The sequence below is a fragment of the Pleurodeles waltl genome, chromosome 4_2 (genome assembly GCF_031143425.1).
Source record: "Pleurodeles waltl isolate 20211129_DDA chromosome 4_2, aPleWal1.hap1.20221129, whole genome shotgun sequence".
NCBI classification, from domain to species: domain Eukaryota; kingdom Metazoa; phylum Chordata; class Amphibia; order Caudata; family Salamandridae; genus Pleurodeles; species Pleurodeles waltl.
Genome location: NC_090443.1, coordinates 1,029,867,449 through 1,029,887,387, shown reverse-complemented (window position 1 = coordinate 1,029,887,387; position 19,939 = coordinate 1,029,867,449). Strand labels below are relative to the sequence as shown.

The 19,939-nt window shown below is 45.5% G+C and overlaps 1 protein-coding gene across 1 annotated transcript in view; it reads left to right on the top strand.

The window, feature by feature from the left end:
* The window catches only part of TBC1D10C (TBC1 domain family member 10C), a 236,630-nt gene that overhangs the window by 202,196 nt on the left and 14,495 nt on the right, over nt 1-19,939 (top strand). Inside the window, exon 9 of the mRNA XM_069232929.1 lies at nt 19,617-19,771. Within this exon, the coding sequence (XP_069089030.1) occupies nt 19,617-19,771 (155 nt within the window). The remainder of the gene's footprint in view (nt 1-19,616; nt 19,772-19,939) is intronic.

Sequence of the window (19,939 nt, the reverse complement as noted above, 5' to 3'; positions counted from 1 at the left end):
GACCTTAAAGGAGGGGCATTAACGCAAATATTTTGTGTTCTTTCTTTCTGTCTTCCAATGGACACGTTTGTTTATGTTTTCTGTTTGTAGTAGTGAAGTATGTTTTATTCCTTCCAGCTTTCATTATTTTCATTGATTAGGTAAAAGTGGCCTGGCCTGGTTTAGCTGCCCCTTCTCCATGCTGGTGCCTTTCACAGAAAGGTCCGCTCAACAGAAATCTTGCGACAGAAAGCTGCACACATGTGGCACAATGGAGGGGCTACTTCCTCTGCAACCGGTGGGACGTAGTCAATCCCCAGCCTTTTACTACTATATGGGCCTGAAAAGAGTGGTTATATTTTCTTCGATTAAGTATTCGCGGGACTGTGACACCTGACTCCACCATGGCAGCGGTCCTGGGATATTTTCCAAAGTATTGTGGCTAGTTACTAGGCAACACGGCAAAGCAGGAAGTATTCTCTGGAGATAAAAGAGAACATTTGTGATTCTGCTCTTGATGTGTTAGCACCTTCTTTATACAATGGAGGCAAAGCACGCCTCTAAGCGCAAGCATTTGCCAGAAGGAAGTTTGCTGCTGAAGCCCCCCGAGTGGCTGTGGACACTGGCCCAGGCTCTGACATGGACCTTCTGTCTGCAGGTCATGACAAGTAAGGCTTTAGAGGCAGTGAAGGGCAATCTTCAGCCATGGTTTCTGTCCGCAAGGTACAGACTCTGACCATTCACATAACAGCGGCGCTGACATATTGAGGGGCAGAATTAATGGAGCTTGTCAACCGCCTGTGTAAAAATGGATCCTTTCCTGAGGCGATTGCACAGGTTGATGAAGATGTTTTTTTTTGTTGATACAGATGTATAGAGATAGACTGCTGCCTGATCATTAAACCATTAGGAGGCTCTTGAATCGCTAGATATGGAGAACACCAGTTTTCCCAAATTCCTTCTCAGAAGGTATCTCGTTGAAAGTTTTCAAGGAGAAATTCCTGCAATGATGAAGGTAGAGTTTCTAATGGCTGGTCTAGTGGTACAATCATCTCAGAAGATGCAGCTCTGGCCGACGCGGTGGACTCAAAAACATAAGGTGCGATGAAGAGGGTTTTTTGAGCTTCAAACTTCACCCTGAAAGCAGGGGAATATGTCAATTATACAGTTCATTCTCTGATTCAGGATTTTCACGCTCTAGCAGAAGAATTACAACAATGTGAGGATTGTCCGGCTAAGCTCTGTATGATGGAACGACAGGTCAGGTTTTTGATTCTATGTCCGCTACTGCTGCAGTTTCGGCCACTGCTGAGAGACATCATATCTCAATGGGCTCCTGGAGGGCGGAAAATTCCCCAAAATCTTTGCTCAGTCACCTTCCATTCAATGGCTTCAAGTTACTTGGTCTACAGTCAGAGGATCCAGTGAAGAAATCAGTTCCCGGCCATAGGCTGCTAACTTGAATTCCTCCTCCTTCAAGAGAAAGAGGTTTTGGATTTTGATGAGCCTTTGGGCAGGAATCTTCCTCAAGGGATTCCGTCCAGCGCTTCCACGGCAGGTAACTTAGCTGTGGTGGTATCTTCACCCAGCGACCCTGGCAACAACCTATCATCACTCCAACCCTCCCCAATTTTGCCCCCAACACTCAACCCCCCCAGCCTGATTTTCCCAGCAGTACAAGGGGAAGAACTCAGGGGTATTTCTAAGCCTGAAAATCAGGTATTGCATGTTGCTGTGCCCTTCAGATTGTGAAAGAAGGATACAGACTAAACATTACAACTTGTCTCGATGAGAGCTTATTTCGACTTCAACTCCATGAAATCCACCCAAATGTCAAGGATTGCTCATGGGGGATCAGGACCTGTGGGACAAAGCGGCCACTATTCTGGTCCCAGAACAAGAGAAAGGTCAAGGTTGTTACTTTCTTATGTTTTCAGTTCAGACGTCTTCAGGAGGATTTTGGCCAGTTCTGAACTTAAAGACTATGGCCCTCAATTACTAGTTTCTGTCGCAGGACAGAGCAGCAAGTCACCTTTGTTGCGCTACCATGTGTCAAAAGGAAAGGGCAGGAGTGTGCCTTATTAATGAAATATGGGGCATTCCTGTCCCTCCTGCATGCGCCGGCGAACAAATTGGTGCCTAGCGCCAACGCACCATGGTGCAAAGGTGTCTGCGTTGCATGCAGGATTGTTTTTGTGCAGGAAGGGACACCTTCCTGCACCAAAACAGCTAATGGAGGTGTTTTACTGTTTCTATGTGTCCTGGAGAACCAGGACACATAGAAAGAGGAAAAAAAGAGGAGAAATAAAGTTACTTCTCCTTGTTACGCATCCCCTGGGGAGGTGCACAGTTTTGACGCATTCCCAGGTGCAAATATGGGAATGTGTCAAAACCCATGGGTATCGCATGGAGAAACGCACCATAAAGCCCATGGAACGCCCCCCTGGTGCAAAGTAAGGCAACGCAGCGACTTCCGCTGCTGTGCCTTACTCCCCGTCTATGAGGCCATGCAAAAGCTGCGCAGAGTGGCTTTGCGTGGCCTCATAGATATGATTGAGAGCCCTGCACCACTGGAGCATCATAAAAAGTGACGCTCCGGCGGCGCAGGCGTCTTGTAAATGAGGACCCAAGAACACTTTAATTCCTCACCAGCGTCTCAAGATGGTGAGACTAAAGAATATTATTCCACTGATAGTGCCAGGGATGTTTCTGCCATCTATGGACCGCATTGGTGCTTATTTGTATATCATTAAAATGCTTCCTCTCCAAGGTTCTTAAGGTTCCTTGTCCATTAAAACCATTACCAATTTGGAGTGCTTCTCTCTGGCTAGCCTCAGGACCAAGGGAATTCACCAAGACTATGGCTCCATTGGTGGGTAACCTTCATTCCTAAGGACTGTTGGTACCTAGATGATTGGCTAATATATGTTGCTTCTTTTTCAAAGGGTCAGGAAGCAGTTTGTCTGGTATGGAACTGTCTCACAGAGCACGGATTTCTTCTGAACAAGAACAAGTTGCACCTTCTGCCAGTTCAAAACCTACAGTTCATAGAAGCTGTGCTATGTACTGATTTGGGCAAGGTTTTCCTTCAAACACCACGTCAAGAGAAGTTGATGTGGTTAAGAACTCCTCTCGACTGCCGGGAAGCCCCAGTGAATCAATGGTTAAGGGTGCAAGGGGATTTGACAGCTGCTCTGTAACTTGTCCCTTGGGCTTGCCTGTAGCTTTATCATCTGGTGTATATTATCTTATCCCACTTGGATTTAAAGACACAGTATTGTGAGACTTTGGTTCCAGTCAGTGTCACAAAAGTTACAATGGTGGCTGAATCTCTATAACTTGAACAATGGAGTGTTTTTGTGTCTTCCTCTTCCAGTGACAGTAACAACAGATGCGAGCGGTCTGTAGTCGGGGGCAGCGATTGAAGTTTATTCATTTCAGGGTCTGTGATCTCTTGTATAGCACAACTCAACTTCAAATTGGAGAGAGCTAGCAGCAGTTCACCAAGCCCTATTACCCTTTGGCCAACCTCTCAAGGAGCAAGAGGTTCAGATATGAACAGACTATCATGTCACAAGATCATATATCAATCATCTGGGGGGCCCGAGGGTTTCTCGCTTAGCCCAACTAGCGAAATAGATTGGGATTTCGGCAAAAATTAATCTCCTTTCCCTGCAAGTGATATGTCTTCCAGGGAAGGAGAATGGGCCTGCTGACAAGTTGAGTTAAACAGTTTCTCTGTGTCCATGTCTCCCTACCCTCATGAGTTCCAAAAGACCCAGGAGAGATATGTTACACCTTGGACCAATCACTTCACAACTCCAGAGAACTCCCTCCACCCCAGATTCTGCTCTTTCCATCCATGTCAAGAGATTTGGAAGGTGGATGTGATGAGTTTCCAGTATCCCAGGAGGCTACTTGTCACCCCCAGTTTGCTCTGCTCAGCAGAATTCTAGACAAGATCAAGGAAGGGTGAGCAGATGTTCTGCTGGTAGCATCTTAATGGTGACACTGCCCCTGATACCTAATACTTGTACAAGTGGTGGTCCAGCCTCTGCGTTCCCCTGTCGGGATGAAGGCTGTTCCTTCCCCCCTGGGATTTCCTCTATTACCAGAGTGGACACTTTGTCATCTCTCTCTGGTGGTTTAGAAATTTAAAGACAAAAGTGAGTGTCCTTAGACTGTTCCACTGATATTGCTATTTAAATTCAAAACTCAAGAAAGTAGAACACTTTGAATATCCATGCAAGACAATAGAAATGCTTCTTTTATTGGAGTAGAGCTAAGGACAATTTAGTTCCTTCCACTTGTGAGGGTAGAAAGATACTAGAGTTCTCTTCAGGGACTGCCGTCGTGACTTTCCTCAGCCAGTAGACTGATATCCAGGCAATTAAGGGGCCCACGGAGCCCTCAATAGCTAGCTTTGCTTTAGTGCCATAGCAGGGCGTCTGCTTAGAGGTTTCCATTTAAGCAGACCAGTGGTTCATACCCCTCTCCCTTCTCTGGATTTGCTTGTAGTTCTTAGTGTGTTTCAGGGGTCCCATTTTGAACCTTTTGCTACAGTCTCCTTAAATATTTAAATTCTTAAGGTATATTCTTCTGGTGGCAATTTCATTTGGCTGAGCATTGGGGGAAATTAGAGCCCTCTTTTCCCAGGATCCCTTTATAACATTATTTGATGACGAGGTGGCATTAAGACCTAATCCATCCTTTTTGCCCAAGAGTTCATCATTGTTTCACTTTTCCGAAGATTTGGTCCTTCCTGTTTTTTTTTTCCATCTCCTTTTACTGAAGCAGAAGTCTTGTGGCGTATTCTGGAGCTACATAGAGTCCTTCTAGTTCTCTAAGAACTACCTCTTTTAAGAAAGTTGAATATTTATTTGTCACATTTGGCCTAGCTAACAGAGGTCAGCGTACTTCCATCTCAACTACACCAGACCACAAGGGACATAGCTTCTTCTTGGACTGCATTTAAAGGGGCTTCTCTCACTGAGATTTGTGTGGCAGATATTTGGGCCTCACCTTACACCTCACATTATAGGTTATGGATGGGGTAGGTGAGGTCTTTGTCATTTGGATAAGAAGTATTGTCACCAGCCCTATAGTAATTTGTGTGGTCACTTTTGGTTTAATAAATCCACTCAATTTATAGTGTACTGTGATTCATGATAGCAATTTGTATTTCAGTAAATTTGAATATGTACTCATTATGTGAGGACTGGAACGTAGGAGATGGATGAGGAAGGTAATGCCTCAATTTCTTACGGGTAATCTTCATTTCTCCAAGTCATAGTCTTGGCACAGTCCTAGTTTTCCCCTCCCTCTCTTCCTAGAAAAGGAAAATATAATTGAGAAGGAAGAAGGGAAAAATTGCTATTTTTAGAAGAAAGCTTGGTATGGTCTGGAAGTATTACACATAAAGCCTCTCCTTTACATTCACACAACAGGAAGTTCAGTGGCATCCATGATAGGAGAGACAACAGATGCATTTTTTATATAGGTGAAATCTGTTCCATGGAGAAGAGTTGCTAATTATGGGAGGACTGTGATTAAGAAGCGTATGACTTAGGTTGGTGAAACAATTGCTTACTGGTAATGTTTATTATTACCCAGAATCATGGTCCTCCTTGTCCTAGTCAATATGACGCTGAGGAGCCCAGCCTCCCAGACGGAGTTTTTAACAAAGGCTATACACATATAACATCCTCCCCCTCTTCCATTCTCCTCTAAGTAACAAGTAAATTGTATTCTTGGAGGTACAAGCAGCTGGGAGGGTAGGGTTTGAACTGGGAAAAGGAGGACTATGATTCAGAGCAATGAAGATTACCTGTAAATAATTGTTTCATTACTCATAATCCATCCGCCTTGTCCTGGTGTTTACGATATTGAGGATTTGCAAAAGTTAAGTTTACACTGACAATCAAAGTGATGCACAAAATACAATTATTTTATCTTAACAATTACTGTATTGATGATTAAATAATACTAGAACCAAACCTTTTACATATGGATTTACCGAAGTCAAGCCTGTATTGTTTTATAAATGTTTGAGAAGTCAACTAGGTGGCTGCCCTACCGGTCTCCTGTGAACATGCTAGACCAACATTTAGCCCAGAACTCTGATACTGATTTTGTAAGTCTGTATGCCTGAGCTACTGTCTGCTGCATCCATGTACTTAGTGTGGTTGTTGAAATCTAAGTCCCCCTAGCTGCTCCAAAAGATTCAAAAAGGAAATTAGAAACCCCAAACTCTTTAGTACGATCTAGGTAACTTGATAGATCCCTGTTAACATCTAAGGTTGAAAGAATTCCTGAGTGTGTGTTAGTGTCAAGAACTGGAAGGATAACCTCCTATGAAAGGTGGAATGAATCGTAAGTATAAATTTAGGGTCAGGCATTAGGAACACTCTGTCTGCAAAAAAACCTTAGATAGCAGTATGATATAACCAGTGATTCCAGCTTCCCCCAATCTGCTAGCTTATAACCATGTGAATTTAGCTGTTTCTATTGGCTTAAAAGGTGGCTCCTGAAGACTCTGTAACGCCACTGCAAGGTCCCATGTTGGAACTGGGTTGGACACCAGAGGTTTTCGTAGCCTAAAGCTCATTTGCAAGTGGCTAGCCAATAGAGCCACCTTAGATACATCATCCAATGACTTTCTGAAGGCCTTTGTAGCTGTCCATTTTGAGGTCAAAGTAGCCGAAGCCAATCCCTTAAAGAATCCATCCTTTAAAAATGCCAGTGTCTGGAAGGTATGCACAGATTCTGGACTTTTATTTCTTATTGAACAAGATCTTTGAAAAGAGTTCCAGTGTTTGTTATAAAATGTGAGAGTACATGGTTTTCTTGATGACTGGACTTCTAAGCTACCGCTCTCAGCTTTCAAGCCATCAACCTTAATTGCTGCAGCTTCTTGGCTGACAATGTCAGATACTGAAGTGGTGTAGGATCTAAAGATCTAAAGGGATCATAAATTCAGGAAACAAAGGCCATCTTAGCCAGTATGGTGCCACCAGGATTACTGTTAGCCTCGCGGGGGGACGACATTAACGCCTGGGGCCATGGAATTGACATGGCATCTACTATCCAACCTCGAGGACACATATCTCTGTGCAAAAAACTGGGAGCATTGCATTTTGAAGAGAGGCAAAAGGAACCCCAAACCAAATCGGTTGAGGTGAAGGTGTGAAATATGAAAGGTTACTGGAGATGGAAGGTTGTGGCTTAGACTGTCCGCTTGGAAATTCAGCTCCCCCTGAAAGTAAATGTAGCCTCAATGCTACCAGATGCCTGCCCGGCCAAGAACAGATCTTTTGTGCTACCTTCAATAAAGATCATCCTTTGCAATGGAATCAACCATGATTTCTGTAGATTGATAATGATCCCCAACTGTTGATAGTGCAGCTACTGTCTCTGCATGCTGTTGACCTTCAGAAAAGGGGGAAGTGTGAAAAAGTGAATTAGTAATTGGGATGGAGGGTAGTCCACCACAGGTAATAAGGCCACTATTTTGTTAGGTCCAGTTAAAGGTTTCAGTAATTGTGACCTGAGCGCAATCCTTGGTAGCTATCATAAAGTGCAGACAAACTTAACTTAAGAGAATGTTTAAAGCATTTAGAAGTACCAAAACATTTAATAAGTTAAAGCATAACACAATACAAATCCCATTACAATTTATAAAAATAGAGACTAAGGGCCATATGCACCAACGCATTTTCCCATAGACACAGAATGGGTAAAACTCTTTGATACATCTGGCCCTAATTTATTGAACACAATGGCACAAAAACAACAAAAATCTAATGAGAGCAGGAGATATGAATTTGTTACAATTTTAAATAAAAATAGTGTGAAAAAGCACTAAAGGACACATGTACAAATATCAGGTTTTGCGAGTCGCAAAACCTGATGTACAACAGTGTCAATGATTCCCAATGGGGTTGCAAATGACATACCTCATAATATTCATGAGGTACGTCGCAATTTGCGACCCCATTGGGAATGGCCGCACTCACAGGGATGGTGGCCTGCTGGGGACATCAGACCACCATGTCTGTGACTGATTTTAAATAAAGCAGTTTTTTTTAAAAATGCATCCCGTTTTCCTGAGGGAAAACGGGATGCATTTAAAAAAATAAAGGAAACGTTTTCTTTTCATTTTTTCAGAACAGGCAGTGGTCTGTGGGACCACTGCCTGCTCAGAATTTTTTTTTCCGCTTCCATTCACAAAGGGGAAGGGGTCCCATGGGGTCCCCTTCCCGTTTTCGAATGGATTATCGATTGTTTTGTGACCGCATTCACGGTCACAAAACAATCATACATTGCACTTCGACTCGCAATTAGGAAGGGAACGCTCCTTCTTAACTGTGAGTCGCAAACCCTTTTTGAGATTTGGTAAATAGATTACAGAATCGCCAAATTGGATCTGTGCATCGCAAGATGCTTTTTCTTGTCGCAAAAGGCCCGGTTTTGCGAATCGGGCCTTTTGCAACAAGAAAAAAGCTTTGTACATCTGGCCCTTAGCACCAATGTGTGCCATTGGTCATGGTACAGCGGGACCTAGGCACGATTTCAGATTGACTGTGATAGAGCAGGGCTCGGATACATCAACCAGGTTTGATCGGGTCAGAAGTTTTACCCGTGAAATGTAGTCTTTTTTCTGGAAGTCAGAATCCTTCAGGGGGGCAAGGCAGAAGGCTGTTGCTGAGGAGGGCTCCAAGTTGTCAGAGGGGCATTGGACCAGGTCTCAGTGAAGCTTTGGTGGGAAGATTTTGAATTGTGCGCCCAGAGAAGTCCTCTCGCTGGTGGGATACTTTGGAGCCCTTGCCTGGTTAAGATTTTTACCTTTTCAGAGTTCAGAATCCACTAGCAGGGCAAAGTTATGGGCTGTAGCTGAACAGGGCTCCACAAGGCCAAATACCTTCATGGCAAGATATGGCTAAATTGGATTTGCTGTTGGGGAGAAGAAGCATAACCCTACCCCACCCATGCTACAGTCCCTGCTCTGGAGTTTTCACACGTCATCAGGGCCATTCACCAGCTAGGTGATGGTTGGAGGCTAATGCAAATTAGCCTCCAGGAGTTTCAGGTAGGGAAAAGGTAACTTCCAAAAAGTTCATTTTCTTTAATATTTATTAAATATCCAGCTCTACCACTAAGTTGGGCTTTTCATAAATATTAAAACAGTGCTTGAATTAATTTTCTAGCTGGCCTCTAGCCTGAGATAGCAGAGTTATTATTTAAGATTGCTTACCAGTGTTTCTCTATGGGCCAGCCAGCCTTCCTACAGTGATAATAGTTTTTGGGGGCTAATCTCTGTAAGGACATATTAACTTTTAATTTCTACATGTCCTGCATTTAAATACCATGCACCCTGTCTTGTGGGCTACATGGCCTACATGGAAGTGACATTAATATTTAAAAAGGAGGTTTGTTAGAAGTATTTATTTTGACAGATTAGACTGCAATTTTAAAACTGCAGCAGCCAGGCTACAGTAGTAGGCCTGGAGTCACAGTGGTCTTATCACCCTAGTGGATGGAACAGCAGTTCTTTAGTCCAAAGGTGACATTTAACTTTCCATGCCATTCCTTCAGGCCTAATACCGGATTAAATCTTCCTTCCTGCTTTGAAAATGATTAAATAAAATAATTGTCTTCCCTGTTCCTTGAGTACTTTAATCATCACCCCTTTTTGGAGAAGAGTTAGCACACGTCGTAGCACTGGTTTCCTTTTTGTTATGTCTATTGGTAAGGATGTATTTCCGAATCATCGTGTTGGCTGTTTGAACTGCAGCCATCTTTTATAATGGGAAGCACCCACAAAAGCGACGTTTGTTTGTGTTGTATCAGCTTTTTCTAGAGAGAAGCTTTTTAGCTTGGAGAAAATTTAAATGATTTCAAAATGTTTTTCTCTGCCAGTTTTTTACCATATCATTCAGCTTTTCCCGAAACAACCCAGGACCTGTAAAAAGGAGCTTTTTAATTAGAGATATTTGGGCAGCTTCAAGTTTATAAGGCTTAATCTGTCGCGGTTTTCAATGGTCTTACCCTCGCAGCTGAGAGGTATAGGGGAACGGTCCTTGTTCCGACGGGTTCTGCTCTGGCCGAGGTAGGGGCGACCCCTTCCGGTAGCCACGGTGCTGTTTGGTATGAGTGAACCACTACAGTCCGTGCCCTCCAGAAGGAGTCCCAGAGGAAAAACCCCAGTAGGGTAAAAAACCTCCACAGGAACTCCCTGAAACGAAAAGCAGGACACCAGGGTATTAGAACCGTAGATCAGGAAGGCAGGAAAAACAAGGCAGGTCAGGAACAGGCAAGGTTCACAGAAGGAATTCAAATAGGAGCGTGACTATCACCAAGGAGTGTTGCAACGCAATGGTCAAGTAGGTGGAATCCCCTTATATACCCCTGGACAGGAAATAGAAGACAGGAAGTAGAATACCACCATCTTGGATTGGGAAAAAGAAAATAATAATGAATTAGGTATGTGTGTTAAACAATGCATGCTGGGCAGAGAGGAAGTGGTAAGCATGCTGGGAAGAGAAAAAGGCAAGTATAAAGAACCCCAAGTGTAAGGGTTCGGTTTGTCCTAGGAACATCGGTAAGTGGTGGTGGGCAGGTGATGACATGCAAGAAGAAGAAATAAAAGTTAAGCGCATAATGCGCTGTGTGCGGCCATGCCTGAAACCCCCTCGGGGTTTCAGGCTCTGCCGCGTCTGCCTTTATGGCAGAACTTGAAAGAAGGGAAGCGGCGAGAGCCGCGCCCCCCAGACCAGCTCCCTGGAGCCTTCATGGCTCTTGCTGGAGCCGCGGCAACCCCCGCGACCCGGGCGTCTGCCGCGGCGTCTGCCGCGCCCAGCGCCCGGACCGCGGCAGATTTAACGTGCCGCGCCGCGCCAACCTGAGCCCGCGGCCGCGGCGAGTGCCGCGGTGTAACAGTATGCCCCCCCCCGAGGCCCCGGGTTTGTGAGGGAAGAGCCGAAAAAAGCGGCGGATTAAAAGAGGAGCATGGACTGAAGTGGCATCCTCCCAGGAACACTCACTCAAAGGGTATCCCTTCCAATGAATAAGGTATTGGAGGTGTCCATGGAAAAACCGAGAGTCACAGACCTCCTGTACTTCGTACTCAGGCACATTGTCAACCAACAAAGGAGGGGGACAGGGCAACTGCCTATGAAAAAGATCAGGACGGTAAGGTTTCAGTTGCGAGACATGGAATACTGGGTGGATCTTCCATGTCCGAGGTAGGCGAAGACGCATAGACACTGGGTTGATTTTTTTGAGAATTAGAAAGGGACCATAAAAGCGGGGTTTGAATTTGTTTTGGGTGAGTCGGAGAGGTAGGAATCTAGAGGAGAGCCAGACCTTATCATGGACCTGATATAGAGGAGCTGCACAGCGTCTTCTATCTGCTATTTTCTTCATGCGGGACTTGGTGGACACAAGGTTGGAATGGATAATTTGTTGTATACCCCGTAGCTGTCGAACGAAGGAGGAGATGGCGGGAAGATTGGAGTTGTCTCTCAGGGGAGTTGGGAAGGCCCTGGGATGGAAACCATAAGAGCCATAGAAAGGAGAGACTTTAGAGGCACTGTGTAGAGAGTTATTATAGGAGAATTCTGCAAGTGGTAAGTAGGGAGCCCAATTACTTTGTGTAGCGTTACAGAAGCTACGTAAGTACTGTTCGAGACCCTGATTGAGACGTTCCGTTTGTCCATTGGTTTGAGGGTGGAACCCGGATGATAAGGCCACCTGGATCCCCAAGGTCTTGCAGAATTGATTCCAGAAACGGGAGATATATTGAGGACCCCTGTCCGATATAATAACTTGGGGTAACCCATGTAGCCTGAAGATTTCTTGAGTAAAGATCTGACTTAACTCCTTTGCCGTTGGTAACTTTCTCAAGGCCGTGAAGTGGGCCATCTTGGTGAAGGAGTCCACAGTTAGCATTATGACGTGGTTTCCCATTGAGGAAGGTAATGCGCACATAAAATCGGTGGATATGGTATGCCATGGGCCTGGAGGAACAGGTAATGGGCGGAGTAACCCCACAGGTCTGGTTCGGGGTGTCTTGGCTTTGGCACATGTAGGACAGGATAACACATATGCCTCAGTGTCAGTCTTGAGAGTTGGCCACCAAAAAGAGCGAAGCAAGAGATCTTGAGTTGCTTTCATTCCTCGATGACCTGCAATAGGGGAATCATGGCACATGCGTAAAGCTTCGATTTGCACTGTTTTAGTGGGTAAAAACAGGGCCTTATCACGATAATAATAGTCATGATCGATGTGCAGCTGTGGACGTAACTTTTTTAGTTCTGTTTCGTGTAGACGGGCATATTCGGACTTGACTTGATCTAAAAAAGTCTGTGCTACCCCTATGATTTTATTGTTGTCAAATAAGTTTTGAACCGTGGAATCACTGCACCCAGGATAACGTCGGGACAGGGCATCCGCCAGGATGTTCTGAGAACCAGGGATGTAGGTGATATAGAAATCATATTGGCTGAAGAAGAAGGCCCATCGAGCCTTCCGGCTATTTTGGCACTGGAAATTTCTTAAGCACTGTAGGTTTCTGTGATCGGTCCGGGCTTCAAAAGGCTCCTTTGATCCCATCAAAAAGGGTCTCCATTCGGTGCACGCGACCTTTAAGGCGAGTAATTCGCGTTCTAGCACGGAATAGTTTCGCTCAGAATCAGATAGAATGTGTGATAGATAAAATACAGGGTGTTCTAGGTCATCATCGTCTTGTTTTTGTAACAAGGCAGCCCCAATGGCTCTTTCTGAGGCGTCTGTGACAACAATGAATTGTTTGCTGGTGTCTGGGTGTCGAAGAATAGGGGCTTGAATAAAAGCTTTCTTTAAGTCCTGAAAAGCTGACTCAGCGCCTGGTGTCCAACAAAAACCTTTCTTTAGGTGTTCCTTTTTGAGGGTTTGAGTTATGAAGCTGGTTCTCTGGGCAAAGTCTGCTATGAACTGTCGGTAGAAGTTGGCTAGTCCCAGAAAGCATTGAGTCTCCTTGATAGAAGAAGGAGATGGCCAATTCAATATAGCCTGTACCTTGTCTGGGTCCATGGCAACTCCAGTTTGGTCTATACAGTATCAAAAGTATTTTACTTCTATCTGATCAAACTCGCATTTTTCAGGCTTACAGAACAAATGATGTTGTCGGAGTCTCTCTAAGACTTGGCGAACGTGCTTGGAATGTTCCTCTGGATGAACTGAATAAATTAGGATATCGTCAAGATACACCACCACTGTTTGTTGCAAAAGATCAGAAAAGATAGAATACATGAATCTTTGAAAGATGGACGGGGCATTAGTGAGTCCGAAGGGCATTACTCTATATTCATAGTGACCAAAAGGTGTTCTAAAGGTGGTCTTCCACTCATCACCTTCTCTGATTCTTAGTAGATGATAGGCTCCTCGGAGATCCAGCTTGGTGAATCTCTTGGCTCCTCTGACTGCTTCTAAGATGTCCTTGATGAGGGGTAACGGATATCGGTCTTTGATAGTAATCCTGTTTAACCCTCTGAAATCGATGCAGGGACGCAGATCTTTGGTTTTCTTTGGTACAAAGAAAAGAGGAGCCCCGGCGGGTGAAGAGGAGGGAGTTATCAACCCACTTTGTAGGTTCTCATCTAGGTACTCCTTCAAAATTTGTTTCTCTGGTTCTGTGAGGGAGTACATCCGCCCAAAAGGAACTACGGTGTCTGGTTCTAAAGGAATGGCACAGTCGTATTCTCTGTGGGGTGGCAATTCAGGTCTTTCTGGCTTCTGGAATACATCGATATAGTCCTGATAATGTCTGGGAACTCCCTGTAGGACATTAATGGATCCTCCCACCTGAGAAGGTGCTGTTGAGAGACTTTTTGGGGACCAATAATCCCCGGCCGGATAGCAGTGGTGTTGACAAAAATGGGAGGATAACGAGATGGTTTTTGTCTCCCAGTTGATGTAAGGATTGTGCCGTGTAAGCCATGGAATTCCCAGGATCATGACGTGGTGTGGTGATGAAATCAAGTCAAACGAGAGAATTTCCTGATGTTTACCAAACTGTAAACAGAAGGTAGGGGTGGTGTATTGTACAGGTCCAGAGGCCAAGAGTGACCCATCAACGGTATGTACTTGTTCTGGTACTTCTTTGGGTATTTGCGTTATCTGTCGTTCTTTGGCCCAGGTTTCATCTAAATAGAGGCCACTGGCTCCGCAGTCCAATAAGGCCAAAGTTCTTTCTTCGCGGCCATCAGTTAAATGGAGGGTAACTGGTAAGAGAAAAAGAGCAGTTCCTTCCTCCCTGGAAGAGCAAATAGAAGGTATATCACGATATCCCGTCCTCACCCTTCTTACTGGGGACGGGAGTTGGCGTTTCCCAAGGGCTTGGTTGGACGAATGGGGCAGGTGCGAATTAGGTGACCAGCTGCACCACAATATAGGCAAAGCCACTTTCTTCGTCTATGTTCCCTTTCACTGGCGGATAAAGGTCCGCGAGCTGTGTCAATCTGCATGGGCTCTTCCTCGGTATTCCCTTTGGATTCAGGACGGACTTCCTCGGTACGATGGGCGAAGGGACGAGATGGTACTGAGTGAGAAGGCAAACGACTCTTCTTTTTCTCCATTCTCCGCTCATTCAACCGATATTCTATCGTTAGTGCCTGGTCCATCAATCCTTTGAGGTTTTCTATCCTGGCAGAATGTACTAGTTCATCTTTAATGTCCTCTCTGAGACCTCTACGGAAGAGTGTCACCAAGGTGCGTTCCACCCAGGTTGTTTCTGCAGCTAATTGTCTGAAACGGGTGATGTATTGTAATACATCTTGACTCCCTTGGTGGACTTCGCAAAGAGCCTCTTCTGCTGACGCCTCGAGTCCAGGGCGTTCAAACATCTGTTTAAAAGTAGCGATAAAAGTGGAATAATTAGATAGACAGGGATCGTTTCTGGTTACAAGAGGTGTGGCCCAGGCCAAGGCTGGTCCTGATAAGGCACTAATCAAATACCCCACCTTGGTCTTATCTTGTACAAATTGCGAGGGGCGAAAGGCAAAGTACACCGTCAAGGCATCCAGGAATTCTTTTAATGTGGTGGGATCCCCGGAAAATCGAGGTGTAGAGGCGGCTACTGCAGGGACATCTGTGGTCCTGGAGGCAAAGGCTTGTCGATAAACAGTATTCTCAGTACGTAATTGCTGGAGTTCTTGAGCCTGTTGTTGTATCGTCGCCAGTAGGTCCTGGTTAGTAGGTTCCGTGTCTGCCACTGGGTTATCCATAGTTCCGGACGGCAACTGGATTTTTGGGCGTTGCAATCTGTCGCGGTTTTCAATGGTCTTACCCTCGCAGCTGAGAGGTATAGGGGAACGGTCCTTTTTCCGACGGGTTCTGCTCTGGCCGAGGTAGGGGCGACCCCTTCCGGTAGCCACGGTGCTGTTTGGTATGAGTGAACCACTACAGTCCGTGCCCTCCAGAAGGAGTCCCAGAGGAAAAACCCCAGTAGGGTAAAAAACCTCCACAGGAACTCCCTGAAACGAAAAGGAGGACACCAGGGTATTAGAACTGTAGATCAGGAAGGCAGGAAAAACAAGGCAGGTCAGGAACAGGCAAGGTTCACAGAAGGAATTCAAATAGGAGCGTGACTATCACCAAGGAGTGTTGCAACGCAATGGTCAAGTAGGTGGAATCCCCTTATATACCCCTGGACAGGAAATAGAAGACAGGAAGTAGAATACCACCATCTTGGATTGGGAAAAAGAAAATAATAATGAATTAGGTATGAGTGTTAAACAATGCATGCTGGGCAGAGAGGAAGTGGTAAGCATGCTGGGAAGAGAAAAAGGCAAGTATAAAGAACCCCAAGTGTAAGGGTTCGGTTTGTCCTAGGAACATCGGTAAGTGGTGGTGGGCAGGTGATGACATGCAAGAAGAAGAAATAAAAGTTAAGCGCATAATGCGCTGTGTGCGGCCATGCCTGAAACCCCCTCGGGGTTTCAGGCTCTGCCGCGTCTGCCTTTATGGCAGAACTTGAAAGAAGGGAAGCGGCGAGCGCCGCGCCCCCAGACCGGCTCCCTGGAGCCTTCATGGCTCTTGCTAGAGCCGCGGCAATCCCCGCGACCCGGGCGTCTGCCGCGGCCGGCGCCCGGACCGCGGCAGATTTAACGTGCCGCGGCAACCTGAGCCCGCGGCCGCGGCAACCTGAGCCCGCGGCCGCGGCGAGTGCCGCGGTGTAACATCATCCATAACAGGCACCTTCCTGCGATCACTGCTGCTGCGGAGCAGGCTGCAGCCTACAATGCATCATGTGACATCCAAAGGAAATTCCACCAAGAGTTCCATATGCACTTGGACAAATACACGGACAGTTTTCTCATGCAAACAATCACAGAGAGTCTTAAAATCTTTCAACATCTCCTGCTTAGTATATGCCTCATAATTACTGTCTCTCAGGGAAAAAATTGAGGCTGCATATTTAAGAGAGCCTTCCACCTTCTTCTCAGCCACATGTGGAAGGGTAGAGTCCTCTGAGACCAGGGAAGAGGAAGATGCCACTGAAGATAATATGTTATTAACTTTAGTGATTCTTCAAATCCCTCAATCAGATACCTTTTACTTAGGAAACAAAGAATGGTAGGCTTATTGCTATCTTTCCAGTCTTTAATGTTTGATGTTTATAATTCTATGATGTAAATAAATATAAATCATCAGACATTGCACTGCGATACTGAGCATAAAATTCATCCTCTTCCTGGGCTTTCTGTTGAATCCCTAGTCCTTCTCTAATGCGCATTAGAAGGCCTTGCAGGTGAACACCTTGCATGTATTATCCTTTGGGGCCATTATTCTGATTCTCATCAGCTTCTATTCTTCGTCTTTTAGGCTGTGCTTCACTAACAGCAGATTCCACTGTCTGCTTGATGATTGCCCCTAATTCAGGTCTGGAAATACGCAACACCTCCTCCTCCTCTAGAGCCAACACATTGTGGCTCTTGTCAAGAGCCTTTCTTGACTCCATGGTTAGGAACTTGTACCGTGCAAGAGCAGTGGTGTTCCTGTATATAAAGTAGTTGCCTAAAAGACCAGGGGCCAGGTGTACGACACAGTTTACCGATCGCAATGGCTCATCGGGCTGTTTGTGACAGGTAAAATGCATTTTGGCATGTACCAACCCTATTTTGCTAGTTGGAAAACCTATTACCAACTCGCAAAATAGGGTTTGTGAGTCATTATTAGGAAGCACAGTGTAAAGGGCGTCCCTTCCTATTAGCAAGACACAGGGCCATGTATGAATGTCTTGCGATGGAATGCAGTCGCATAAAACATTTGCAGATTACCACCAATTTCAAATTGGTGATAAGCCATTCACAAGTGGGAAAGGGTCACGAAGGGTCCCCGTCCCCTTTGTGAAGGGGGGCGTTAACATTTTTTGAGAGCAGGCAGTGGTCCCATGGAAAATGAAAAGAAAACTTGTCATTTTTTTGGGAAATGCATCCTGTTTTCCATTATGGAAAATGTGCAGCATTTTAAAAAACTGCTTTATTTAAAAAGCAGTCACAAACATGTTGGTCTGTTGACCCCAGCAGGCCACCATCCATGTGAGTACCAGCCATTCCCAATGGGTTGCAATTTGCAAACTGACTCATGAATATTAATGAGGCAGGTCCCTTGCGACCCACTTTTCTCAGACACTGTTGTGCATCAGAGTTTGCGACTTGCAATTTGTGAATTGCTAAAATTCACAAATTTCGAGTTGCAACCTCTAGTAGGTGTACATCTGGCCCCTAATCTCTCCACATGCGAGTTGGTCTCTAGACAATAATTGCTGGCTTCCCCATCATTAAAGCACGTCTTTGTACTCAAACTGGGGCTTTAATGGCTGACACCGCAAGGCCTCCTCATAGCACGTCTGTAGCAAGACACGTCCCTGCCACAGTCAAGCAGTGGAGCAGGGAGTGCATGGCAGAATTGTGCACAGGATTTCAACCCATTGCCCAGCAAAACATACCTCAGTCAACAAAAGTAGCTAACACATACCCTCATTCTTGTGAGACAGGAAACAAACAGGGGAATGTGAGGAGAGGAAGTTTTATACCAGCATCACAGGTATAGATATAGAAAGGAGAGAAACATGAGTTTTCTATGCATGGTTAAAAACTCTGGCCAGGCCATATTTTTGGCAAAGTCAATCAGCACAGTGCAGCAAGTCACCTTGCTGTGCAGCACTGCATGACAAAGAAAGGACTGGAATGCGCCATATTTAAAAGAATACAGTGCATTCCTGCCTTTGCCCCTACACTGGTGCAATTTTGGCTGGCTAGCACCAATGCAGGCACCCTTGCACCATGGTGCAAGGGTGCATGCATTTTAAGGAGGATTGTTTTGTGCAGGCAGGGGCACCTTTCTACACAAAAATAATCCCCTGAGGCATTTTCCTCTTTTGTGCCTGCTGCAGAATGCAGCGATCTGTGCTGCATTGTGTAACTTGAGATTTATCAAGCCACTCAGGACCACGCAAGGTGGCCTTGTGTGGCTTGATAAATCACATTTTGGGGTTACGTTGCGCATGCACCATGTTGCATGGTGCAAGAGCGACGCAATCCCAGTCATAAATGCCCCCCCCAGTCTGGGAGACGGGGCTCCTCAGTATCATAAGTACTGAGACAGGAAGGACAGAGGACAGGCAATGAAGATTACCAATAAGTAATCAAGTCATCACCCTCCAAACAATGTTTTTGTCTCTTTTCACACTAATGAAAGTCCTCTGTTAAACATCCGGCTTCACCCTAACTCAAGGGCCTTGACAGGTATGTGTATTATTGGCAGCTTGTCTCTCAGCAATGCAAGTCTTCCAAAACTTTGATGGGTGAGGGGCCAGTGGTAGAGCAGAAGGTGAGAGGAAGCAAGGATTGGGTCATTCCCTATAATGCCTTATAAGAAGTATAAACATCTAAGGGAACAATGCATTGTTTTTGGAACACAGAGTAATCAATGCCCCTGTTGCATGAAGAATACTCACAGGGCATTGCAACATTATGCTTTTGTTTCAGCCCAGGACTAGTAGGACATTCTCACAGAGGAGCCCCCCCGTGACCCCAACTCTGCCTTTCCACCAGCCTTTAAATGGCAGGGACCCTGCCATGAAAAGGATGGCGGAAAGAAAAGTCGTTATCAGCAAGGCGGTGCCAAACTCCGCACTGCCATTGCTGACCATGACTTTCACCTCCACAAACCTGTTGGGATCTCTGACCTTGGTGGTGGCGGCGGTGTTGTGGTGGTCCAACCACCAGCATTGTAATCAGGCTGGCGGACTGCCAGGGTTGCGATGATCAGACCGCCATAGCGGGTACTACGGTCCTACGGACGGCTGTACTCGTAATCAGGCCTTTAGACTTTTTATTTTCCTTGTCTCCCAGTACCAACTGTTTATTGCTCATACTTCCTCTCTCTCTCTTTGAAGTAGTTTCTCTTCCTTTTCTCTCTCAAGTGCCTCTCTTACCGTCTACTGCCATCAGTTTCTGATTGCTCAGTTCATACCCTGTTTGATCCCTCTCTCTCTTTGCAGAAGTGCCTGTTCTGCTCTTTTATCCCAATTTTTCCATTTCCACTCTCTGATTTAATTGCTGTTCCATTGTACTTACTCTATTTCCCAACAGGTGTGAAGGTTCTCTTCAGGACTGGTCTGGTTCTGATCCGGTTGGCACTTGGGTCCTCGGAGAAACTGAAGCAATGTGGTGGCATCCTGGAAACCCTGGAGAAGATGCGAAGTATCCCCTCTCAGCTGCTGCAGGAGGAGGTCTTCATGACAGAGGTGGGAAATACTGTTTTTAAGTTCCCTAATACTGTAGGGGCCAGCAAATGAACCTGAATATTCATCTTCTTGTACTCAGTTCACTTACACCAAAACCTAAGAAGCAACTTGAATTGAAAAGCGTCACATGAGAAATTCCCAGACAGAATCATCACAGACCACGAAGCA